The sequence below is a fragment of the Entelurus aequoreus genome, linkage group LG02 (genome assembly GCF_033978785.1).
Source record: "Entelurus aequoreus isolate RoL-2023_Sb linkage group LG02, RoL_Eaeq_v1.1, whole genome shotgun sequence".
In the NCBI taxonomy this organism is placed as follows: Eukaryota; Metazoa; Chordata; class Actinopteri; order Syngnathiformes; family Syngnathidae; genus Entelurus; species Entelurus aequoreus.
In genome coordinates, this window is record NC_084732.1 from 59,717,079 (window position 1) to 59,744,743 (window position 27,665).

Here is a 27,665-nt window from a genome sequence, read left to right on the forward strand (position 1 = left end):
TGCTATTTCATTTTTTATGTTTTCTATTATTCAGGCATTGGGGGAGGCCAAAGCATAAAATATCCTAATTCTTTTCTCGACATTGAAAGCGAGCAGTGAGCAAAGTTTTGGTACAGGTCGGATGCCAAGTTAAGGTAGGCCCAGCTATGTCTATACTTGGTTTTTGCAGATTTATAGTACGGTATACTGAGCGTCCCTGAAGTCTGAACACAAGCACAAATGCATATAATGTAATCGACATTTACAATATATATATATACGTATATATATATAAATTTGGTTATTTTACCTATAAAATTTGCAATTTTTATTTAATATACTCATTTTTAAACAACATATTCACAATTGTGTTAAACATTTGTTTGCATTTTTTTTGTTCATTATATGTCCAGACTTGAGGACATTACCCTGTACAGCAGGGAGTGAATTGAATTTCAATACAGTATTCATAATTGTATATATTTAAAGACAAGTACAGCACGTACAATAAATCACTAATTAGAAAAAGCAGTTCAATACAAATAAAATAAATACAATATGCAAGTCGATCTTTCCTTTGCAACAACACATTGACACAGCATACCAACATACCATGACTTGATTAACGTGGACCCCGACTTAAACAAGTTGAAAAACTTATTCGGGTGTTACCATTTAGTGGTCAATTGTACTGAATATGTACTGTACTGTGCAATCTACTAATAAAAGTTTCATTCTATCAATCAACCAATGCAGCGTCAGTATTTCAAAAAAAAGTTTTGTTTCACTTGTGCCACAAGAGGGCGCAAAAAGACAGCAAAATAGGCATTGCTTGCATTCTCATGTCACTGCCCCGTCTGTCTGCGCATGCGCATGAAGTCCCAACTTCAGTTTTGGCGGCAGTTTTTCCTGAATTTAGACGTTTTAATATTGTTTTAAACTATACTTAAAAATCACTCAATCTTACCTGTATACCTCCAAATGGTTCAGTATATTTAAAGCTGCCTTTTTCATCTTAGATTTGACCTCGTGGTGACAGATTGGTCGTGACATTGCCGTAACTAAACACGTTTGCTTTTCACGCTTTTAATTGACGTGCTACATTTATAAACAATCATTTTCATCAATCAATATTTTGAATGCACATACGTTTTTTTTGGTTTTTTTTAATCGTTACAAGTCAAAGTAATAAAACAAAAAACAATTTTGCAATTGAGTGATTATCATGTGACTCAAAGAATATGGCCAGGAAGTACTATTTACATGCTACATGTTACATAGAAGAACATAAACTGTAAAAAATTTATACTTTGTATAAGTGTTACCAGGGACGTAGCACCTAATTCTTGGCCGCACAGCCCTGTCCCCCCACTGCATTACTTCACCCGTGTTGAACTCAATGCGTGGGGATATGATCTGGCCCTCAACATCATTTTATGTGGCTTGTGAAAGCCGGGAAAAAAACTGCGCGTCAACAAAGCACTTAATCTTTCTTTATATAAGTACAGTATTTCATTATTTTAATTTGTACACAAAAATGTACTGTATGCATTTGCACTCATCGACATTATCTGAACATGCAGCAATATCCACAGGCAAGTTTATTTCTGGAGCACCATTCATACGCAACTTCGATAACTCAAAGTGTTTTACAAATGCATAAAATGACAGAAAAGTAAATAAAACCATGAATAAGAATTACATCTTCATTGAATAATCATGAATTGATGGAATCAAAACCAAAGAGTGCTGCTGAAATGTGTTGAATGTTGCATGCATCGCTAAATAGATGCTTTCGATAGTTGCCTTATTGTCTTATGTAATGTGTAGTGTCTTCATTTTGGCTATATTGCATGCATTCATTGGATTTTCTTCATTTCTTTGGGGAGAATGTATTGGGTTTGGATAGAATCACTACCAAAAGCAAAGGATGTTCTGGGATGTCTGTGGAGGAAGCAGAGTAAGTGCTGCATATATTTGCTGCACGTTGTCGCCTACATACTATACACTGTAGAGCCTGAAATAAAACCTGGTACTTCTTTGAGTGGTACTACATTTCTGCAGAGAAAAAGGATGGGGGCCACTTGTCAGAACCTTCTTTAGCTAAGTGATGTGGAACAGTTGGGCTAATGTACAGTAAATGTGATGGTGGGTTGGATTGTTGGATTATGCAAGGCTTTCAGCGCCTGGTGTCCTGCAATCTCTGCCATGTTGCATAACGCATTTGTCCTCTCACGGTTTTATTGGAGGCCCACAGACACCCCCACTGTTCCTGGTCCATTTCCATATGTGACCTTTAACCTTTCGTAGCAATATTAAAGAGTCTAATTCACCTCTTCGATGAGTGTGAGGGATTGTTTTCAGCTTGTGTAGTGCATTTCATTTTCAAATATGCAAAACGTACATTTCATCATGTCAAGCGATCAAAAAATGATAACGACATACACCTTGATGTTTAATGTTTCATAGCTCAAAGTAAAAACTGTAAATACAAAATCCTTTGTTTATGTACATTCTGAATATACTGTACATATATACAGTATATGGACTGCTGTGGTATTGTTGTAAATTTGCCTGTGTTGTTGTTGTGCAAAAGCTAAGTTAATGGTTAGATCAGGCACCTACAATCAATCAATCAATCAATGTTTATTTATATAACCCTAAATCACAAGTGTCTCAAAGGGCTGCACAAGCCACAACGACATCCGCGGTTCAGCACCCACATAAGGGCAAGGAAAAACTCACAAACCAGTGGGACGTCGATGAGAATGACTATGAGAATCCTTGGAGAGGACCGCAAATGTGGGTAACCCCCCACCCCCCTCTAGGAGAGACCGGGTGCAATGGATGTCAAGTGGGTCTGACATAATGTTGTGAAAGTCCAGTCCATAGTGGATCTAACATAATAGTGAGAGTCCAGTCCATAGTGGGGCCAGCAAGAGACCATCCCAAGCGGAGACGGGTCAGCGGCACAGAGATGTCCCCAACCGATGCACAGGCGAGCGATCCACCCCGGGTCCCGACTCTGGACAGCCAGCACTTCATCCATGGCCACCGGACCTGTGTGAGAGGAGAAAATAAACGGCAGATCAACTGGTCTAAAAAGGAAATCTATTTAAAGGCTAGACTATACAAATGAGTTTTAAGATGGGACTTAAATGCTTCTACTGAGGTAGCATCTCTAACTGTTACCGGGAGGGCATTCCATAGTACTGGAGCCTGAATAGAAAACGCTCTATAGCCCGCAGACTTTTTTTGGGCTGTGGGAATCACTAATAAGCCGGAGTTCTTTGAACGCAGATTTCTTGCCGGGACATATGGTACAATACAATCGGCAAGATAGGCAGGAGCTTGACCGTGTAGTATTTTATACGTAAGTAGTAAAACCTTAAAGTCACATCTTAAGTGCACAGGAAGCCAGTGCAGGTGAGCCAGTATAGGCGTAATATGATCAAACTTTCTTGTTCTTGTCAAAAGTCTAGCAGCCGTATTTTGTACCAACCGTAATCTTTTAATGCTAGACAGAGGGAGACCCGAAAATAATACGTTACAGTAATCGAGACGAGACGTAACGAACGCATGAATAATGATCTCAGCGTCGCTGGTGGACAAAATGGAACGAGTTTTAGCGATATTACGGAGATGAAAGAAGGCCGTTTTAGTAACACTCTTAATGTGTGACTCAAACGAGAGAGTTGGGTCGAAGATAATACCCAGATTCTTTACCGAGTCGCCTTGTGTACTTGTTTGGTTGTCAAATGTTTAGGTGGTATTATTAAATAGGTGTCGGTGTCGAGCAGGACCGATAATCAGCATTTCCGTTTTCTTTGCGTTGAGTTGCAAAAAGTTAGCAGACATCCATTGTTTAATTTCATTAAGACACGCCTCCAGCTGACTACAATCCGGCGTGTTGGTCAGCTTTAGGGGCATGTAGAGTTGGGTGTCATCAGCATAACAGTGAAAGCTAACACCGTATTTGCGAATGATGTCGCCTAGCGGCAGCATGTGAGTACTAAAGAGTGCAGGGCCAAGTACCGAACCCTGGGGAACTCCGCACGTTACCTTAACATAGTCCGATGTCACATTGTTATGGGAGACGCACTGCATCCTGTCAGTAAGATAAGAGTTAAACCAAGACAAGGCTAAGTCTGACATACCAACACGTGTTTTGATACACTCTAATAAAATATTATGATTGACGGTATCGAAAGCAGCGCTAAGATCAAGAAGCAGCAACATAGATGACGCATCAGAATCAATCGTTAGCAAAAGATCATTTGTCATTTTGAGAGCTGTCTCCGTAGAGTAATTTGCCCTGAAACCGGATTGAAAGGCTTCACATAGATTGTTAGACACTAAGTGTTCATTTAGCTGCTGTACAACAATGTTTTCGAGGATTTTCGAAATAAAGGGAAGGTGGGACACCGGCCGGTAGTTTACCATGAGGTCAGGATCGAGGTTAGGTCTTTTGAGCAGAGGATGAATAACTGCTTTTTTGAATGCTAGGGGAACAGTGCCAGAGGAAAGTGATACGTTTATAATATTTAGCACTGATGGACCTAATAATACAAAAAGCTCCTTGATAAGTTTCCCAGGAAGTGGGTCAAGTAAACATGTTGTTTGTTTTATCCCACTTACACGCCGTAATAATTCCTCTTATGTTATTTCATCAAAAAGAGAGAGACTATTTTGGAGGGCAGTATCCGTCGTATATACAGTCGTATCTGTGTTAATATAACCCAGTTGTAGCTTGGAGGCGTTGTCTTTAATCTCCTTTCTAATGAGTTCAATTTTCTTATTAAAGAAATTCATAAAGTCATCTGCCTTGATGGGCATCTGAGGGAGATGAGGTCCTAGAGAGGACATATTGAATATTTACTAACAGCTGCCCGACTTACTGAGTTTCATGATTCGTTTGCGCATGCGCCAAAAGTCAGCATCTTCCGTTCCATGCTTTTCCAAAATATCCTCTTTTTTTTTTTTAAAACATCCATCCATTTTCTACCGCTTGTCCCTTTTGGGGTCTGCAAAAGTCTCTATTGATAATCTCCAATAATCAACAGCTCCACTTTAAAAATTTAAATAATGTTTATCCATTCAAATCGTTCATTATTTAAATTTGAAGCTGCTGCTTTCATCTTAGCTTTGACATAAAGGTGGTTATATTGCGTATGCTTGCATTTCACGCTAATAGTTGAGTGTTCTATTTTTCGAAAATGTGTTTCACTATCCCAATACTTAGAAAGCACATTGTTGTTTTTGTAGTATTTTTTTACGACTCAAAGGGCCTGGTTTACTAAGCAAATACCACGTGCTAGACAGCATGTGAAAAAAATAAGATGGCGTATATGAGTGGGCGTGTTGCGCGTGATCTACTAAAACTGCGTGTGCTATTGAAAATTGGTGCGGAGCACCTTATTTAAATGAGGATTTTGCGTGCAGACCGGGCTTCTACCACACAGACACTCATTTTGTGCACATTCATGTTATCATGCTCCTAGCTGTGTGCGATGTATTGAACCGGCGGCACACATTTATAATCCATGACCTTTTCTGAATCGCAATCTCGACAACAGAAACATTTGCACGCAGACATTTAATTCCGTGCGCGAGGCTGTGGATCGCATCACCAGCAAATTTGTGAGTCTGTTATGACTCAAAGGCAAGAAAATGCGCACAGTGAAAGCGTTTTTTTCATGCAGGCGATATATTATAGTAATATTGTCCATCCATCCATCCATTTTCTACCACTTGTCCCTTTTGGGGTCGCGGGGGGTGCTGGAGCCTATCTCAGCTGCATTCGGGCGGAAGGCGGGGTACACCCTGGACAAGTCGCCACCTCACCACAGGGCCAACACAGATAGACAACATTCACACTCACATTCACACACTAGGGCCAATTAAGTGTTGCCAGGTGCATGTCTTTGGAGGTGGGAGGAAGCCGGAGTACTCGGAGGGAACCCACGCAGTCACGGGGAGAACATGCAAACTCCACACAGAAAGATCCCGAGCCCGGGATTTAACTCAGGACTACTCAAGACCTACGTATTGTGAGGCACATGCACTAACCCCTGTTTCACCGTGCTGCCTAGTAATATTGTATATTTCCTAAAAATTAAAAAAAGCCTGCAGACACCAAAACACATCAATTGAATTAATTTTATTCAGCCCCATAAGTCATCCAACAGAAATACAATTATAAAGGGAAATGGCTGAATACGTAATATGTCTAATATTTTTTTACTTTTGACCATCCAAAATTTTGACACACACACGTAGGACGGGGGATTTTCGTCTGTCTGTGTAGCGCGAGCACCGATCCAGAATGCAAAAAACATATAAATGAATTCAAAAAGTTTTGGCAAACCATAAAAACTTTTGTAAATCATGTGACAATAAATGACTTTCCGAATCCTTTAATTACTAAATCTGGTACTTTGTCTGATAAGACAGCTATCAAATTGTTTTAATTAGTTTTTTATTTCTGCCGGGTCCTTGTTTGAGTCGTTGAATCCTCAATGGTCAAATGTTGGTCTAACTAATACTAATATACCAAATACACCTCAGGCTGTAAATAGACGCAGCACCTGCACTTTTGTATCAGTATCTGAGGTAAAGCAGCAGGACGTGACCAAATTCAACCCTTTTTCTTCAAATTGGCTGCTGATTTTGTTGCTGAGCCTCTCTCACATATTTTTGACCTAAGTCTAACGAGTAAAAGCATTCCAAAAATCTGGAAATCGGCCTTTGTTCTTCCCCTGCTAAAGGGGCTGAACCCACAAATATAAATAATTACAGACCAATTTCTAAATTATGCATTTTAGCAAAATTGTTTGAGAAGATCATCAATAATGAGCAAAATTATTTTTTAGAATCAAACAATATTTGATCTCTGTTTCAATCTGGTTTTAAAAAACAGCATTGTACTATTACAGCTGCACTTAAGGTCCTAAATGATTGAATCGAGGCTGTAGACGACAATCGCTGTATTTATTGATTTGTCAAAAGCATTGACACAGTAGACCACACTCTGTTCATTCAAGCCCTTCATCACATTGGTTTGTCTAAAAATTCAGCTGCTTGGTTCACAGACTATCTTTCAGCAGAACACAAGGTGTACAGGTGGCTGGGACCACCTCTTCATTACTGGACATTACCAAAGGAGTTCCACAAGGCTCAGTGCTGGGGCCAATTTTATTTTCTATCTACATAAATAATCTTTGCAACAATCTGTCAACTGCAATGTACCATTTTTATGCAGACGACACCCTTATTTGTTGCTGTTCAACCACCACCACTCAGGCTTTTGATTTTTTACAAGCTGCTCTTGACATCCAGACTCACTTATTTGATCTTAAATTGGTTTTAAATACAGGTATAAGCAAGCTAATGGTTTTCTCTCATTCAAGGGTGCTACCGGAAAACATTCCAAATATTGTAATGTCAAAAGGAAACCCTATAGAGCAGGTCTTAAATTACAAGTACTTGGGTTTTACTCTTGACCAGGAGCTTTCATTTAAAGCCCATATTAACAACTTTACCCCTAAGCTTAGGGTAAAACTTGGTTTCTTTTTTAGAAATAAAAACTGCTTCTCTCTTAAAGTCAGAAAGAAATTGGTGTGACAGCAACTATCTTGCCCTTAACTGATTATGGAGATGTGCTTTATTTTAGTGCTTCATTTAAATGCATCCAATCCCTGGACACTGTTTTTCATTCGGCACTAAGATTTGTTACTGGCTGTCGTGGTCTCACCCACCACTGTCAACTGTATGTGAAGTCAGACTTATCTTCATGGAGTGCGCGCAAATACACACATTGGCTGACTATCATTTATAAGGCTCTTTTAGGTTTAATGCTTCTGTGAGGAGGCATGGCCGGCAGACCTGCAGCGAGGCGGGGCGCGCCGGGGCCGACTCCGAGATGGCGGCGAGGAGGCATGGCCGGCGGACCTGCAGCAAGGCGGGGCGCGCCAGGACCGGCTTCAAGATGGACGTCAGGTGCGTGGATCGCCCACCTGGGCAAAATTCTGTAATCACCTGTCATTGTGTAAAAGGGCAGCAGCAGAGGAGGACGGAGCAGAAGGAGTTGGAAAGCCAGTGGATGCAAAGCGAAAGGGCGAGACGAAGACGACGACGCGGGAGACTAAAAAGCAACCGAAGAGCGAGCAGTTGCGAGAGGAGCTGAAAAGCGACCCAAAGGGCACAGAGCTTTATCTGAAAAAATAAACAAAGTCATGAAACTGCTCGCCGTCATGTCTGTTTTTAGTGGTCCATGGAACCCGGAGGGAAGAAGATCTCAACAGCCTCCATACTTGTGTACTTTCTTACAAAGAAAAAAACAGCTCTTATGCATTACGTTCTAACAATTCCAATGCTTTAACTGTTCCTCATGTAAAGGCTGAATTTGGCAAAAGAGCTTTTAGCATGGCTGCCCCTCTGGCATGGAGTACATTACAAACGAAACTGAAACTTTCTGAAAAACTTCCATTTGGAGCCTTCCGTTCTATCCTGAGGGACAGACAGCGTGAGACGTTTGCACAGTGCCTGTGTTTTTAAAAGGTGTAAATCTTAATTGTCTAATTGTTTTACAGTTACTTGTTATGCATTGTAAAATGTATGTCTTAACGTATTACTTTTCTGAAACTGCTCTGTGACGTGCTGTGGACCTCTTGGCCAGGTCACCCTTGTGAAAGAGATCTTGATCTCAATGGGTTTCTTCTCTGGATAAATAAAGGTTGTCAAGCAGTGTGCGAATCTTTCAGTTTGCCTGTCCTTCTGACACACGCTAAAAAATAGTGTTTGCGAAACGCTGATGACTGTTGATAAATTTGCATGTGCTAAATAGTTATGTTTGCATTTTCTCCTCCCAGTATTGTCGGCGTTTTGATGATGATGATGAGCGTATTATTGAAGACAAAGAAGCCAAATGGATTGAACGCCTTATTCTGCTCACTTAAAGGCCTACTGAAACCCACTACTACCGACCACGCAGTCTGATAGTTTATACATCAATGATGAAATCTTAACATTGCAACACATGCCAATACGGCCGGGTTAACTTATAAAGTGCAATTTTAAATTTCCCGGGAAACTTCCGGCTGAAAACGTCTATGTATGATGACGTTTGCGCGTGACGTCAAGGGTTGAAGGAGACATTTTGGAATAGCACGGTTGCCAGCTTAAATCGTCTGTTTTCATCGCAAAATTCCACAGTATTCTGGACATCTGTGTTGGTGAATCTTTTGCAATTTGTTCAATTAACAATGGAGACTGCAAAGAAGAAAGTTGTAGGTGGGATCGGTGTATTAGCGGCTGGCTACAGCAACACAACCAGGAGGACTTTGAGTTGGATAGCAGACGCGCTACCGTGAGTACAGCTTTGGCTTCCAAACATTTGATCGCTTGCCCGTACGTGTGTGGCGCTATGTGCATGTCACGTACGTAACTTTGGGGAAATATATGTTTCTTGCCGACTCTGATGGTGGCCGGGGTGTCGTCGAAAGCTACAACGCCCGCCGCCGCGCCGCTGTCCTCACCTTGACTTCCTCCGTCTCCGGGCCGCCGACCGCATCGATGATCGGGTGAAGTCCTTCGTCGCGCCGCCGATCGCTGGAACGCAGGTGAGCACGGGTCGTGATGAGCAGATGAGAGCTGGTGTAGGTGGAGAGCTAATGTTTTTAGCATATCTCTGTCGATGTCCTGTAGCTAAGTTAGCTTCAATGGCGTCGTTAGCAACAGCATTGCTAGGCTTCGCCAGGCGGTACAGCATTAACCGTGTGGTTACAGGTCCAGGGTTTAATAGTAATAGTAGTATTGTTGATCTTCTGTCTATCCTTCCAGTCAGGGGCTTATTTCGTCTGTTTCTATATGCAGTTAAGCACGATGCTATCATGTTAGCTCCGTAGCCAAAGTGCTTCGCCGATGTATTGTCGTGGAGATAAAAGTCACTGTGAATGTCCATTTCGCGTTCTCGACTCTCATTTTCAAGAGGATATCGTATCCGAGGTGGTTTAAAATACAAATCCGTGATCCACAATAGAAAAAGGAGAGAGTGTGGAATCCAATGAGCCCTTGTACCTAAGTTACGGTCAGAGCGAAAAAAGATACGTCCTGCACTGCACTCTAATCCTTCACTCTCCTCATCCACAAATCTTTCATCCTGGCTCAAATTAATGGGGTAATCGTCGCTTTCTCGGTCCGAATCTCTCTCGCTGCTGGTGTAAACAATGTGCAAATGTGAGGAGCCCTTTACCCTGTGACGTCACGCTACTTCCGGTACAGGCAAGGCTTTTTTATCAGCGACCAAAACTTTATCGTCGATGTTCTCTACTAAATCCTTTCAGCAAAAATATGGCAATATCGCGAAATGATCAAGTATGACACATGGAATGGATCTGCTATCTCCGTTTAAATAAGAAAATTTCATTTCAGTAGGCCTTTAACAGACGTAATCCACTTTGCACACATTTAATAGATCAGCTGTGCAGGTTTGCACATGTTTTAGTAAATCAGACTCAAAGTCGTTAATCACAGAAAGTGGTTATGTTTGTGCATGTGTGTTGCAAATGTGGCATATGTGCAAATAAATTGGCAGTTTAGTGAATCGGGCAGTAGAGTGAAAGTGATGGAAATTTTGGCGATAATACTCTAACATTTTTTTAATCAACTCTTAGTTCATTTTCATACTTTTTAAATGTATTTATGATTCACTTCTTTAAAAGAAACAAACAAACAAAAAAAACATTTATATATCGCAGACCATGAATCTATGTCGTAAAAATTGCAAGCATTCGTGGATTGACAGTGGTGCACATCACTGCATTTGCAACACGCATGCGCCAACATAATAACGTCCTGTGGTACTACTACAGTTTAACAACTTTGAATTATAAAAAAAAAATACTACAAAAATAACAACGTACGTGCATTCAAAGTATTGGGAAAATCATTTTTGAAAAATGGAGCACCTCAATTACTCGCATTGCGTTACTGCAAGCCTATTTAGTAACGTTGCCACTAATATGTCACCAGGAAGCAGAAAGCTAAGATTTGTCATATAAATAATAATAATCTGTTTTAGGCCCTCCCAAAGCACCACAATTTAAACATGTAACATGCATTTTGAAAAGGAAAACACACTTTTAGATAACAAATGTTTACAAAACAATACAATGGAATGTACTGCTAACAACTAAAGTCGTTTTTTAAATAATGTAATAATATTGGTCATCATTTTCTTTGAGGAGCTGACTTTTGTTGGTGTCTTCTATGGGCTGCTTCCCCGTGTTGTTCTGTTATAATAAAACTATAAATACTGTCAAACAATTACATTATTAGATCAGATTAATCACACTTTTGAATTTTGATTAATCAAGATTAATCACAGTAAATTACTTGCTGGCAAAATTACCTTTCAAAAGTAACCCAATATTTTGACACAAATGCATACAAAAGCACTTTTTTCAAATGTTATACAAAATATACATAGTTTGTTTGCTCAAAACATAGTATTAGTATTATCTAAAGCAGTGTTTTTCAACCACTGTGCGTGCCGTGGGATACAGTCTGGTGTGCCGTGGGAGATTATCTAAATTCACCTATTTGGGTTAAAAATATTTTTTGCAAACCAGTAATTATAGTCTGCAAATGATGTGTTGTTGTTGAGTGTCGGTGCTGTCTAGAGCTCGGCAGAGTAACCGTGTAATACTCTTCCATATCAGTAGGTGGCAGCCGGTAGCTAATTGCTTTGTAGATGTCGGGAACAGTGGGAGACAGTGTGCAGGTAAAAGGTATCTAATGCTTAAACCAAAAAAAACAAAACGGTGAGTGCCGCTAAGAAAAGGCATTGAAGCTTAGGGAAGGCTATGCATAACAAAACTAAAACTGAACTGGCTACAAAGTAAACAAAAACAGAATGCTGGACGACAGCAAAGACTTACTGTGGAGCAAAGACGGCGTCCACAATGTACATGACGTGACAATCGACAATGTCCCCACAAAGAAGGATAAAAACAACTGAAATATTCTTGATTGCTAAAACAAAGTATATGCGGGAAATATCGCTCAAAGGAAGACATGAAACTGCTACAGGAAAATACCAAAAAAAGAGAAAAAGCCACCAAAATAGGAGCGCAAGACAAGAAGTAAAACACTACACACAGGAAAACAGCAAAAAAGTCCAAATAAGTTAGGGTGTGATGTGACAGTTGGTGACAGTACACCTACTTTGAGACAAGAGCTATATTGATGCATGCTTGGTTATGGTTTAAAGTCATACCCAACAATTGCGACGACGACTTTTTACTGTCAACTGCGTTTATTTTTTTAACGATTTCTGCTGGTGGTGTGCCTCTGCATTTTTTCAGCGCAAAAAATGTGCCTTGGCTCAAAAAAGGTTGAAAAACACTGATCTAAAGTACCATTAGGGTGCATTTTGAAGCAACATTTTTCACAGGGCTTTCTCACTCACCTTTGCACTGGCGTATGCTTTGACCTGATCACTGACCGTATAACAACCTGTGCAGCTTTTTGGGTTGAAGTCGAGCATGTGGGGTCAAAAAATAATTGGGTGATTAATCTGTGCGATACATTAGAATAAGAATCAGTTTTATTGGCCAAGTATGTTTGACACACAATAAATTTGCCTTGGAGAATTGGGACACTCACATGGCATGATTAACACAATAATGTTTTGTGTCTATTCACAAGCGGTAACTCGTTAAATTTGACAGCCCTAAAAATATCAACCCAGTCATTGCAGTATTGACCATATACTTATGATATACATGGTATCATTGCCACCCCTGTTTGAGTTCAAGAGCTCAAGCTGAGTAGTTAGCATGGCTCTTTGTGTCTTCCAACATTTTGTGTGTGTAACATGTGTAGCTATTTCTCATCCTCTAGTTCTCCAATGATAATGGTACTTGTAGGAAACTTTACTGACCGCCATATTTCCCATCTGGCAGCACACAGAACAAGCAGTGAAATTGGGCCTTATAAAAATGAAACGCTTTGTTATCTAAACAGTAAGATGCATATGAATGCTTGTATGCCTCTATGGGTGTCCTGGGATGGATTGCGACTATTCCAAAGTGTAGTCCGTATTTTGGCCGAAGTGATCTGGGATAGACTGCAGCTCCTTGTGAGTCTGAACAGAATAAGCAGTAGAAACATCACAGGCACCACCCTGAGAGCGGGAATAATCCACTGTTTATTGTTTTGTTATTAGTCCCATAATGCTTGCTATTAGCAACACATGGAATTATTGGGATAGGCTCAACTACCAGTAGCCTGAAGAGGATAAGTGGTAGAAAATGAATGAATGGGCAAGTGGTCCCTTAAATTGTAGAGACCCCCTTAAGGTTGTGCAGCTCAATATTTTTATATTTTAAATTTTTTGATTGTGAATTACTTTTTCACCACTTGCAGACAATTTTGTACTAATCATGTGGTCATGAAAATAGATCATTTATCAAATATGATATGGCATCATTTACTTATATTCATCATACTATTCACAACGTGTATATATATTGTAAAAAGATGTGTGTGTGTGTGTGTTTGTGTGTGTGTATATATATATATATATATATATGTACATATATATAGGCGGTGTAACGATTCGATTTATTTATTTGCCACATTTTTAAAAAAAAAATAATCACATTTTGGATTAAAAACATGAAACAACTATATAATTAATATTATTATTATTGATACTGTTGCATGTATACATTTGCGTTTTTTCTTCATTTGGTATTGTGTTCATCAAGTTTTTGTTTTGCTTTTCTCATTAGCTTTGTAAAATTCAATGCACAGTGTTTTAAAACTGGGATTGGGTTGGAGTTGCTCTATTTTCTTTTATTAGATTAAGATTATATGGTTTTTGTAAATATACTATTAAAAATACATTGTTAAAAAGACTTTTTTTTAAGCAAGCACTGTGCATATAAGTCGTACATCAGCAGCCAAGAGGAGTTTTTTCAACCAGTAACCTGTTTTAAAAATGCTGTCTTGTAATTTATATACCAAATAATATGATATGAGAATTGTGTTTAATAGAGAATCGTTACTGGATAACATTTTCACCCAAAGAATCAGAATCAAATCAAATTGTGAGGTGGCCAAAGATTCCCAAATCTAACATGCAGTGATTTCTTTCCCTCAAAATTAAAAGAACAAATATATTTACCCACAAAATACTTTGATGCACATTATTTCCAGCCTTTGGTGGGCCAAATAAAATGAAGTGGCAGGCCACATTTGGCCCCCGGGCCTTGAGTTTGACACCTGTGATCTGGAGGGATCTAAATATTCGCTAAATACAATAACAAAGTCAAAAATTTGTAAATATTATACAAAAAAAATAAAAAAACAACATTGAAGTCTTTCGCTATGTCTTTTAATTCACTGGCAGAGCAGGTGCATATGAGCTGTGTTGAGAATGTGTTACAATGCATATTGCCACTTACTGTATGGAGCTTCAACAGACAGTCCTTTTAAAATATATACAATGTGTTTGTAGCTGCAAATCTGAATGTTGCACTACAAATTTGTTTGTGATGGCCCGCCACAAATAAATAGAATGGAATCCATGTGTGTATGGTAAACACTGTATTTATATATTGTAAATACATTGTCATTTATTGTTTCTAAAGTCAGGGAATAGGTGGTTGGACACAGCAGGGCTTTGCAAAATTAAGCTTTTCTTGACATATTTTGCACTGTAGACTTTATTTTGCTCCGAACAATTATATTTAATAAAAGTGAATAGTTGTCATTTTTGTAATTGTTACATTGTTTATAAATAATAAAATACAACTATAAAAAGAAAGATAAATACTTTTTTTGTTTGCCTAAAAGTGTTGTCCTGTTTTGTATTCGGAATGTCATCATGATCAACAAACAATATGGTTATCGGCAATACTGTCCCTCTTTATTTGGTGTCAGACCCAAACCAAAATTTGCATTATCGCGTGACAATGTTGCTGAGTTGGCAACACTGCTCATATGATGAGGTCTTTATCCTCTCCAAGTAGTCTCAACGTCTTTGGTGAACATTTGCAAGATGTATCAATTAGGAAAGCAAACACAAAGAACAATCTAGATCACAAAACATCTTACAAGTTCTTAAGTTACTAGTCAAGCTAAGCACAGAACAGAGCAACATTGGATGTGGACAAAATGAAGCACATGACACACATTCAAGTTTCTTCACAGATTGGTCTTGATTGATTAGTCACACCTTTGGAACATTAAAACGACGACAACAACAAAGGATGGACAATGTGAATCGAAATATGTGAAGCATAAGGCAAAGCAAATACAAGACAGTCCAACATCTATACTTGCAGTTCATTCACTGACACGTGTCTCTTTCACTTCTTTGTACACTGACGATTGTACTCGTACTCTTGACTCAAATATGGAATTGAAAAAGTGCTCATTTAGGTGCTCTAAATGTAGACTAAATGAAATCTGCCTGTTGCTGGTCCGCTGCGGCCCCGGCGCTAACAAGCAGGTTCCGGTGGAGGTTGGGGTTCTGACTATGCCTGTTTCTGCTTCGTACTGAAGAAAATGTAGTGTCGCACCCGGGGACTTTACATTTGTGAAGCAACCTGAGATGGACTGTCTTGTAGTGGGCCCTGAATGTCCCCTTGTTGCTGTAGACCTTTTGGCACATTTGGCAGGTTATTGGAGACGCACTCCTCCCTCCCTGGAGCCCCATCTGTACTTCCCCACCAAAAACTGTGCTCTTCTCTCCCCCACGTGATGGCTGCTCCCCCACAGGCCTCTCCACACTGATCCCATCAGAGCTGTGATGGGATGAGAGGTCACTGTCCTCCATAGGAAGTGCCTCTGCATCCTCTTCAACCGCCTCTTCGTCCTCACTAGCAACTCCATCCGAGTCCCAGTAGGATGGAGCACTGCTGCTGCAATGAGGTGGGGCAGAGGAGGAGGTGCTCAGGTCCAGCACTGTCCCATCGCCACCCCCTCTTAATCCCTGTGTGTCTCCTTTGGGAGATGTATCACTGCTTTCTTGTGCTGTGGGCGTTTTGCTCATGGGGTAGACCAAGCCCATGCGATTTTTCCCCCTGCAGATCACAGAGGCGAGATTCCTGTCACACTGGTCCTGGCAGTCGTCTAGACTAGCATCAGAGTTGCTCTCTCTGCTGTGGAATGATGTCGGGTAGAGGTTGTTGCTGACGTAGACGGGATCTTTGGTCATCAGCTTCTGGTGAAGATTCAAATTGGCACTATGTCTGCGGAGAAAAAAAATGTAGTTCATGAAATGTTATCATGCCCACAAAATCTCCTTACAGTTGAAAAGATGTATTACCAAGATTAATTGATGAGATATGTTCACAAGATCAGTGCTTATCAAAGTTTTTTGGGGTCCTTGTGGATGAAATCGGTTCTGTTAAGTAAACCCCTAAAAACATGGCTACTCCTCAAAAAAGTGGTTTATTGAAACCAAATCATGCACTCAGAATCTAAGTATGGAAAGCATCCACTGGAACATCCGTCAGTTTGTGCATGCACAACAAATATGTGGAGACAAAGACAGTGTAGGAGTTTTGGAACAGCTTTCCAAAATTTGCAGGAGTGCGTGTATAAAAGCTTATGTCAGAGATTTTAGATGCAAGCTGATATAATCTCATTTTTTGCTGATGTCAGACTTTTATATAAAAAAACAGATCGGGACACCCCTACTAAATATTTTTGTTGACAATTGGAAATATTGCTCAATTAGGTAGCTGAGATAGGCTCCAGCGCCTAAGTGGTAAAAAAATGGATGGATGGATGGGCTCAATTAGGTATATGCTAGAGGTTGCACCTTGATTGGATCACATATATTTAACTTGCGACTTACGCATTCAAAACAACATCGCGGTTTATGGGTCACATACACTGTAGGGTTTTTGTTTTTATGGTGCAATTATACCCAATTATTCTTTACGAAGAGGATATACATTTTGTAAAGATGTAAAACATCAAACAAGCCACTCACAAAGGGACTCTAGTGCTGAGTTAAGCAAGTGTGAACACCAACTGCACCAACACACCAAAACAATATATATAATGTCACCAACTGCAAGCAAAACCAGGCGAAGGTAAAACCCAACACTGTAATTACAGAGTAATTAAACATACAAAGGTTGTTATTATACGTTTGCAGCACTCTGTGTGTAAAACGGAGGAACTTCGGGACCGATTTAAAAACAATTAGATTTTTTTTCATTACTAAAACCTCAGCTAGTAAAATTTCCACCATAGAAACAAAAGTCCTACGAGTGTATGTGACCCAGAAGAGGTCATGTGGTTTGGGATGCGTGTTTTTCATCACACAGTCTACACGTCAAATACATGGTCCAATCGAAATGTGACTTCATGCATTATTTGGTCTGCTGACAGAAATACAACTGTGAATGCTAACTGAAACAAAGTATGAAGATCTAATCGACTAAGATATAAATAACAAGTGCTAAATTGTGTGCGCAAATTATAAAATTGCAGGTACTATTAGTGGGTGATCTTTTAAGACTAAATGCAAGGATTTTGCACATACTACCAGTTGCTCCAAAATGTAGTGGTTTGTTATGTTGTGGAACATGCAACACACAACTATAATGTGTGCCACCTTATCTAGACAATATAGAAGCGCGATCTGGACAACAGACCCAATTTTTAGCACTCTCGCTCTGGGAGACTGCAATGGTGCGCTGAAATGATGCACTTGTAAAAAATTGCATGTTGCAATAATTTTTTTATATAGGATGTATATTAAAAAAATATTCCCTGTACAAAAAAATTAAAGCCATAAAAAAAGTTTATTAAAATACCAGCAGACACCAAAACAAATTAATTTAATTTGTTTTGGTGTCTTCTGGCTACAAATTAGCCTTTTAAGTCATCCAGCAGCTATAACATGGCATTGCTGAAGACGTTATGTCTAATATTTTTTATTTCTGCCAGTCCAAATATGTTAACATGCACGAAATATTTCTTCTCCATCGTCTGTCGTTGCAGCGCAATTGCCTCCTTCTTACAACTGTTTATACGTTACTGCCAATATTCACGTACCTTCCAAACGTGGAAATTTAGACACAAAAACAGCCGTATCAAACAGTTTCAGGTTTGAGAGCTCACAATTCGGGCGCAGTATTGTGGGTTCTGGCAATCAGCATATATAATATGTATAAATACTGCATGAAGACAGACACGCTAAATTGTAGAAGTGGGCGTATCAATCCAAATTTTGATAGTATCAATACCAATGTGAATATTGGTATCAAATTCATACTAATTTGATCAATACTTTTGTTGCAGATCTCAACAAAATATTTCCAACAAATGAATAGATTTTCTTCAGAGTTCGTATTTCCCCTATCTGTGCCAACAGCACACCTTTCTCTCTCTCTGCAGCTCACTCAGTCACACTTGTGTCCTCCCCTTCCTGTTCTGCCGGAGAGAGCCAAGAGTCAGCACTGGGGCAGCCGATGATATTTAATTTTAATTTGGATTTGATTTGGATTTTTTTCTACATTTGTTAGTCTGGACTACTAAGAACTACAGTTTTGTGGAACTGTTTTATTATTTTCATGCTGTTACATTGTTTGATATTTTTCTATTTAGTTATGAAACATTTTCAGTTGCATAAAACATTTGTCATGTGTTTAATTATAATCATAATTACCTAACTAAAGGCTAATTCACAAATTATTTATTTATTTATTTAAATTATTCTGCAAAACCTTGAAATGGTCTCACCTGTCTCTGCTCCGGCGTGAGGTGAAGGTTGCAGTGCAACCATCCAGTGCGCACACGTGCATCTCCTTGAGGTGCACATTTTGGTAATGCATCTTGACACTCTGGGGGTTATTAAAGGCCATAGCGCATATTTCACAGTGGTGAATTTGGTCAGCATTTGACTCAAGGTCAGACAAACCCGAGTCACAGTGGTTATCTAAAGAGTCTTTAGATCCACCCTTGTGGTGGACTGAGATTGGCAGAGCACTCCCATTTGTCAGCCTTTGCTCACTCCACTTGAGCTCTGGACTATAGTCTTCTTCAGGCAAGGAGTTCTTAAACTCTCTGCCATTACTTTCCTCACTAGGGTTGAGTTCCTGGTTGCCTCGGAGAGTCTTGTTAAACCTAGTTTTGAAAGGGGACATTGAGCTGTTGTTGCACTCTTCCACTATTTGTCCTCTTGTGTCCTCCTCAATCTCTTCCTTTGTCATCTCTAAGTTCTGCTCCAACAAAGGCCTTCTACTTTGTCTTTCTCCCTCATCCCCAAAATACACCCTATTCCCTTTGTGCTCATCAAAGCACATTTGTCCTTCTGCTTGGTGACCATCACATTCTTCCTGACCTCTGTTTAGTAAAGGAAAGTTCTCCTCAACGTTACCACCCTTATCCATCTGCTCATCTCGCTCCATCATCTCCTTCTCTATCTTTATTGGCATGCTTGACTTTCGAGACTTTTTCTTTGGTATTGGTTCGGCGTTGCAGATGTCAGGAAGAGTGGTAGGTTTGACAGACACAGAGGACGGCAAGAGAGGGAGTGACGGGAGAGTGCCTGGGGTGTTAGCCAGCTCTGCTGGTGTGACAAGACTACGATAGAAAGGCAGGACTGGCTGTACTGTCTTCAAATTGGGGAAGAGAATGCCACTCTGGCCTATGCTGGGGAATGAGCTGGTGTGAATCTTAGGGCATGTGTCCACTTGACTGACCATGTAGCTTGGAACCGACTTGTGACTTTCAGCAGAACAGATCGGGATGGGTGAGCCATATTCGGGCTTGCTCTCCCTTGGAGAGCCCTCATCGGCAGACAAGTTGCCTCGTAAGTCTTTGTCCCTGTTGTTACGATTCATGGGCATGTGAAGTCGCGGGTTAGGGTTTGCACTGTGGCGGTTGCGACTGCGCAGTGAGCTGAACACCATGTTACATCCTTCTATTGTACACTTGTGCTTAATCTTTAAGTGCACTGCATTGTAATGGATTTTCAATGTGCCTTTGTCGTAGAAGGTCTTCTCACAGGCATTGCAATACACACGGCCCTTTTTTAGAGATCCTACAACCCCATTTCCTACAGAGTTCACCCCCCCACTGTTCCCGTTGCGCTGCGTCACCTCAGGGGACATTTGTGTCACATCAGAGCTCATGGAGGGTGTGCAAGGTGTAAGGGGTCCATCAGAGTAGTTGTCACTGTTAGAGAAATCTTCTGCCTCAATCTTTGTAGTAGATGAAAGACTGTCCAGTGGTTTGTCTCCACCTTGGTCCAAATCCTCAGGGAATATCACAGATCTGGAACATACATGGCTGTTTTCCATAGGAAGGGGAATATGAAGGTGGTTCTCCGTTAGTGCACAGTCTGGCTTTTGATGATCTTGCCTCTCGCTCTGAGGCTGGACCAACCTTCGAAAAGACTGTCGGTGTTGTTGGTGAAGCTGCGGGCGTGAGCCAAGCATTGGAGCTGGAACAGAGCCTAAAAGCTGGAAAGGCAGCATGAAGGCCATGCTGTTTATGAAGTTCTCAAAGTGGTGCACGCTGCTGCTGCTCAGCTTCTCTGCTTTGTTTGGAGACAAGTTGGCGGCCGTGCAAGGGGTGTTACGCTCAATGAAAGTCCGGATATCTGAGTTGGTGCGAGTGCTGGGAACTAACACTGATTGTCCCTCCTTGTCTTGCAGAGCCATGAGCTCCACTATGGACTTTGTTTCACCAAACCGCAGGAACTGCTGCAAGGTAGCAATCTCCTCCTCAAATGTCATGATGGCCCAACGATCCAACACTTTCCCCGCCACATCCTATTGACAGATCAGTGGGGAATGGGAAAAACAACCAGGTGGAATAGAGGGATGGAACGGAGGAAGAGGGAAGAAAGACACAATTTCAACATTACTGTAGTGTTGTATTTTGGGTCACTAATACACATTTAATAAGGCTAGAAGATGCAGTGTTAAATAAAGGAATCGGATGAAAGACACGTGTAACAGTACACATATTCTTAATCCCATTTTATGGTACATAACCCTCAGTTCAGTACAAAGATGTGCTGATTTCCAACACAGTACACATTAAGTGTGGAATAGGAAGTGTTTATGTCTCGTGTCTACTCGGTAAACAAATACATTGAAGCCCAGTGTTAGGCAAGCAGGAGTCATGAATAGCAATAGTGACAAGGAGAAGCAAGAGCTTGAAAAAAATATTCTGTTGTAAAAGTCTACTGTTATAACACTTGGGGCTTGATTTACTAAAATGTACAAACCCCGTTTCCATATGAGTTGTGAAATTGTGTTAGATGTAAATATAAACGGAATACAATGATTTGCAAATCCATTTCAACCCATATTCAATTGAATGCACTACAAAGACAAGATATTTGATGTTCAAACTCATAAACTTTATTTTTTTTTGCTAATAATAATTAACTTAGAATTTAATGGCTGCAACACGTGCCAAAGTAGTTGGGAAAGGGCATGTTCACCACTGTGTTACATGGCCTTTCCTTTTAACAACACTCAGTAAATGTTTGGGAACTGAGGAGACACATCTTTTAAGCTTCTCAGGTGGAACTTTTTCCCATTCTTGCTTGATGTACAGCTTAAGTTGTTCAACAGTCCGGGGGTCTCCGTTGTGGTATTTTAGGCTTCATAATGCGCCACACATTTTCAATGGGAGACAGGTCTGGACTACAGGCAGGCCAGTCTAGTACCCTCACTCTTTTACTATGAAGCCACGTTGATGTAACACGTGGCTTGGCATTGTCTTGCTGAAATAAGCAGGGGCGTCCATGGTAACGTTGCTTGGATGGCAACATATGTTGCTCCAAAACCTGTATGTACCTTTCAGCATTAATGGCGCCTTCACAGATGTGTAAGTTACCCATGTCTTGGGCACTAATACACCCCCATACCATCACAGATGCTGGCTTTTCTACTTTGCGCCTATAACAATCCGGATGGTTCTTTTCCTCTTTGGTCCGGAGGACACGACGTCCGCAGTTTCCAAAAACAATTTGAAATGTGGACTCATCAGACCACAGAACACTTTTGCACTTTGTATTAGTCCATCTTAGATGAGCTCAGGCCCAGCGAAGCCGACGGTGTTTCTGGGTGTTGTTGATAAACGGTTTTCGCCTTGCATAGGAGAGTTTTAACTTGCACATACAGATGTAGTGACCAACTGTAGTTACTGACAGTGGGTTTCTGAAGTGTTCCTGAGCCCATGTGGTGATATCCTTTACACACTGATGTCGCTTGTTGATGCAGTACAGCCTGAGGGATCGAAAGTCACGGGCTTAGCTCCTTACGTGCAGTGATTTCTCCAGATTCTCTGAACCCTTTGATGATATTACGGACCGTAGATGGTGAAATCCCTAAATTCCTTGCAATAGCTGGTTGAGAAAGGTTTTTCTTAAACTGTTCCACAATTTGATCACGCATTTGTTGAAAAAGTGGTGACCCTCGCCCCATCCTTGTTCGTGAATGACTGAGCATTTCATGGAATCTACTTTTATACCCAATCATGGCACCCACCTGTTCCCAATTTGCCTGTTCACCTGTGGGATGGTCCAAATAAGTGTTTGATGAGCATTCCTCAACTTTATCAGTATTTATTGCCACCTTTCCCAACTTCTTTGTCTCGTGTTGCTGGCATAAATTCTAAAGTTAATGATTATTTGCCAAAAAAAAAAAAAAAGTATCAGTTTGAACATCAAATATGTTGTCTTTGTAGCATATTCAACTGAATATGGGTTGAAAATTATTTGCAAATCATTGTATTCCGTTTATATTTTTTTCATCTAACACAATTTCCCAACTCATATGGAAACGGGGTTTGTAAATACCTCGGGCTAAACAGCGTATGCAATAAAATATTAATAAAATAGCATGTACTATTAGTGGGCCTGTTGCGTGCGATCTACCAACACTGTGTGTGCAATTGAATAGTGGTGCAAACCGCCTAATGAGGATTTTGCGTGTATTACAAGGGGCATCACCACGGAGACACTCGTATTTACATCACATTCATTTTATCATGCTCCTAAATGTGGCGTTATGCTATGTTTTCAAACAAGCAGGAGACATATATCACTTTGGATGGGCATTATAGCGGCAGGTGTGCAGTGCACCTACAGTGACATCACTTTTTTCCCCTTTTTTTACTGGTGAAGGTGCACTGTATGTGCTCAAGATGCAAAAAATGCATACTTCAAAACAGGCTTAACCATGAAGATGTTCAAAAACAAAGTAATTAAATAAAATAAGTTTTAATATTCCTCTTTTGGTCTATGCCTTCTATGTGATTTTGGTGTGGTTTCTGTATATTTTTTCAGGGCGCTATGGCGTAGTGGGTAGAGCGGCGGTGCCAGAAACCTGAGGGTTGCAGGTTCGCTCCCCGCCTCTTGACATCCAAATTGCTTCCGTTGTGTCCTTGGGCAGGACACTTCACCCTTGCCCCCGGTGCTGCTTACACTGGTGAATGAATGATGAATGAATGATAGGTGGTGGCCGGAGGGGCCGTAGTCGCAAACTGGCAGCCTAGCTTCCATCAGTCTACCCCAGGGCAGCTGTGGCTACGAAAGTAGCTTACCACCACCAGGTGTGAAGAATGATCATACTTGCCAACCCTCCCGATTTTTCAGAGAGACTCCCGAATTTCAGTGCCCCTCCCGAAAATCTCCCGGGGCAACCATTCTCCCGAATTTCTCCCGATTTTAAATGATTATAAATGGGTTATACTTGTATAGCGCTTTTCTACCTTCAAGGTACTCAAAGCGCTTTGACAGTATTTCCACATTTACCCATTCACACACACATTCACACACTGATGGCGGGAGCTGCCATGCAAGGCGCTAACCAGCAGCCATCAGAGGCAAAGGGTGAAGTGTCTTGCCCAAGGACACAACGGACGTGACTAGGAAGGTAGAAGGTGGGAATTGAACCCCAGTAACCAGCAACACTCCGATTGCTGGCACAGCCACTCTACCAACTTCGCCACGCCGTCCCTTTCACCTGGACAACAATATTAAGGGCGTACCATGATGGCACTGCCTTTAGCGTCTTCTACAAGCGTCCGCTTTTTCACCATTCGAACAGCGTGCCGGCCCAGTCACATGTTGTATGCGGCTTCTGCATACACACGAAAGTGACTGCAAGACATACTTGATCAAAAGCCATACAGATCACACTGAGGCTGGCCGTATTAACAACTTTAACACTGTTACAGATATGTGCCACACTGTGAACCCACACCAAACAAGAATGACAAACACATTTCGGGAGAACAGCTGCACCGTAACACAACATAAACACAACAAAACAAATACCCAGAATCCCTTGCATCCCTAACTCTTCCGGGCTACAATATATACCCCTGCTACCACCAAACCCCGCCCCCCCCAATGTCCCGAATTCGAAGGTCTCAAGGTTGGCAAGTATGTGAATGATGGGTTCCCACTTCTCTGTGAGCGCTTTGAGTATCTAATAATAGAAAAGCACGATATAAAATCTAATCCATTATTATTATTATTATTATATTTTGATCATTTTCATGGTCAAAATCACGGAAATTCCGTGTTTCCTGATCAAAATAACGAGAAGTGAGGCAGACACAGGTGGTGCCTCCACGGCTACACACAAAGTGTATTGAGCGTGTGCGTGCGAGGGGGCGCGTGCTTGTTGCCACGGAGAAAAGGCAGGCCATCAGGCAGCAAGTACCTCTGCCTCACAGTAGGGGGCGATATATTGTGAACTTGCAGTTCAAAAGTTCATGAACCCTCAAGAAGTAGAAGAAGAAAACAGCAGACAACAACTGCTACGCTTCCTGCAAACTATGATGCTTTTTCGCCCTAAAAATGGAAGATTTTATTTTTAAAATAAGGAATTTTTCAAGACTGGACTTTCAATCAAAGCAAGAAGTCATTAATATTGGGAGACCAACGCCAGAGCTGCCAGATTTGATTCAAACGAGTGTGGTCCGAGGACAGAAAATAACTTGTTCATTTCAAAACGATTGGTATACTGGAAAAGAATGGCTTTGTGGCTGTGCTACAAAACAATTCTTTATTGCTTTCCCTGCCTTTTATTCTCAACGAGTGACCGTGTTTGGATGGGATATACTGATCTGAAAAACCTGCCAAGAAGCCTCAAAAAACATGAAATCTCATCTGCACACATTCAAGATCAGATTTTTTTCAAAACTTTTGTAATATCACTTATTGATCTGGCTCTAAATGAACAATGGAGACTAAATATCAGCATCCACAATGCCAATGTAAAGGAAAATGGTGAGATATTAAAAGACCTGATAAACACCACTTGATTTTTGGGGAAACAGGAGCTTGCATTTGGTGGTAACGATGAGAGTGCAAGCTCCTCCAATCCTGGGAATTATGTGGAACTATTGCAGTCTTATGCAGAAAAAGATGAACGTTTAGCTAAACACCTGGAAACATCCATTGTGTTTACTAGCACATCATACAGAATGATTTGATAGAAGCAGGAGGTGATGTGATCAGAAATGACAATAAAAAGGAGATTAATGCAGCCAGACTTGTCGAAGTGGAGGTGGATCTCACTTGAGAAAGAGAGACTTATAAAAGAGAAAGGAGGACTTCTACAACAAAGTCATAGAGGTCTTTGTCCAGAAGGAAAGGCGAATGGACTTCATTTACAAGTAAAGGTAAGATATACTGTCTAGTGCAGGGGTTCCCAAACTACAGCCCGCGGGCCGAACACGGTCTGCCAGCGTCCAAAATCTGGCCCGCAGGAAGTCTCAAGTTTTTATTTTTATTTGTCCAACCGCTTCTGTTAGCTACCTCACTTTGTTTATAATGTCTATTTTCTGCTGGATCTAGTCTCTATTTTATGCTGCCCTTTTTTGTTGTTGCTGCAGCTGTTACATATACTGTAATACTGTACATCAGGGGTGTCCAACTCATTTGAGCTCAGGGGCCGCATGGAGGGATACACACGAGGGCCGGACTATTTAAATCACGGCATTAAAACTACAAACCCCGTTTGGGAAATTGTGTTAGATGTAAATATAAACGGAATACAATGATTTGCAAATAATTTTCAACCCATATTCAGCTGAATATGCTACAAAAACAACATATTTGATGTTCAAACTGATAAACATTTTTTTTTTTGCAAATAATCATTAACTTTATAATTTGATGCCAGCAACACGTGACAAATAAGTTGGGAAAGGTGGCAATAAATACTGATAAAGTTGAGGAATGCTGGGGGATCGTGGGACACCCAAAAGATTCACAGCCTTAATATATATATATATATATATATATATATATATATATATATATATATATATATATATATATATATATATATATATATATATATATATATATATATATATATATATATAATACACACACACACACGCACACACACACACACACACACACACACACACACACACACACACACACACACACACACACACTCACACACACACACACACACACACACACACACACACACACACACACACACACACACACACACACACACACACACAAACACACACATCCTGGCCCCAGGCCAAATTTCTTTAACCCAATGCTGCCCCTGAGTCAAAAAGTTTGGGGAACCCTGGTCTAGTGTCTGCTCTGCAGTGCTGTATTAATTGTGTGCTTAGTGTGTTGAAATGTTTTATTCTAGCATCATACTGTGTGTTTTTGGGATTTTGAGCCAGTGCCATTGCATCATACTGTCATGTTTGTAAATCTGACTTGTGAGTCAGTGACTTAGCATCACACTGTATGTTTGTAAATCTGACTAGTGGGTCAGTGCCTCCCCAACCTCAAACCTCACTGCACGTCACTGCTTCAAAAAGTTTTTATCATATAGGATATGTCTTTGTAAAATATATTCTATGTGATAAATGAACATCATTTTTAAAAAAAATTAAATGACACCAAAACGCATCAATTGATTTTGTTTTAATCCGCCCCTTAAATCATCTAGCAACTATGAAATTATAAAAGGATGATGAATAGATAATGTGTGTAATATTTTTTTAAATCTGACCATCCAAATATGTTGAAAATGTACACAGAGGGCGGATTCTCTGTCCATCGTATGTCTTTGCAGCACAGGCACTCCTCTTTCACAGCTGTGTGCATAACTGTCAATTTACGCGTTCTAAATAAAATGCAAAATAGTGCTCCCAAAACGGTGATGAGTGTTGATAAATCACATTGCGTGGGCTGTATAATATATTTGCGTTTTGTCCTCCCAGTATTGTGGGTGTTTTGATTATCCGCACATGTTTTGTATATTATGTATACTGGGGTGAGTTTTCATTGCCCGTATGTGGGCTCTATACCGAGGATGTCGTTGTGGCTTGTACAGCCCTTTGAGACACTTGTGATTTAGGGCTATATAAATAAACATTGATTGATTGATTGATTGATTAATCAAGACAGAGACGCAAAATGAATTGCAAGCTTTATTCTGCTCAATTAAAGGGGAACTGCACTTTTTTTTGGAATTTTTGCCTGTCATTCGCAATCTCTATGAGAGACAAGAACACACATGTCTTTTTTTTTAATTAGGATTTAAAAATCTTGGAGGATGCGGCTAAGCCTTAGTTAGTTTTTACGGTTAATACCGTAGCACGCCGATGTGTTAGTATGCTAAAAAAAGAGTTCCTCA

General features: G+C 40.4%; 1 protein-coding gene across 2 annotated transcripts in view; it reads right to left on the reverse strand.

The window, feature by feature from the left end:
• Positions 1-14,498: 14,498 nt before the first annotated feature.
• bnc1 (basonuclin zinc finger protein 1) overlaps positions 14,499-27,665 on the reverse strand; it is a 59,146-nt gene continuing 45,979 nt past the window's right edge. For both annotated transcript variants that reach the window (XM_062068468.1, XM_062068477.1), the window contains exons 4-5: positions 18,751-20,786; positions 14,499-16,241 (exon numbers count right to left, since the gene is read on the reverse strand). In XM_062068468.1, the coding sequence (XP_061924452.1) occupies positions 15,446-16,241; positions 18,751-20,786 (2,832 nt within the window). In that variant the 3' untranslated portion in view covers positions 14,499-15,445. The remainder of the gene's footprint in view (positions 16,242-18,750; positions 20,787-27,665) is intronic.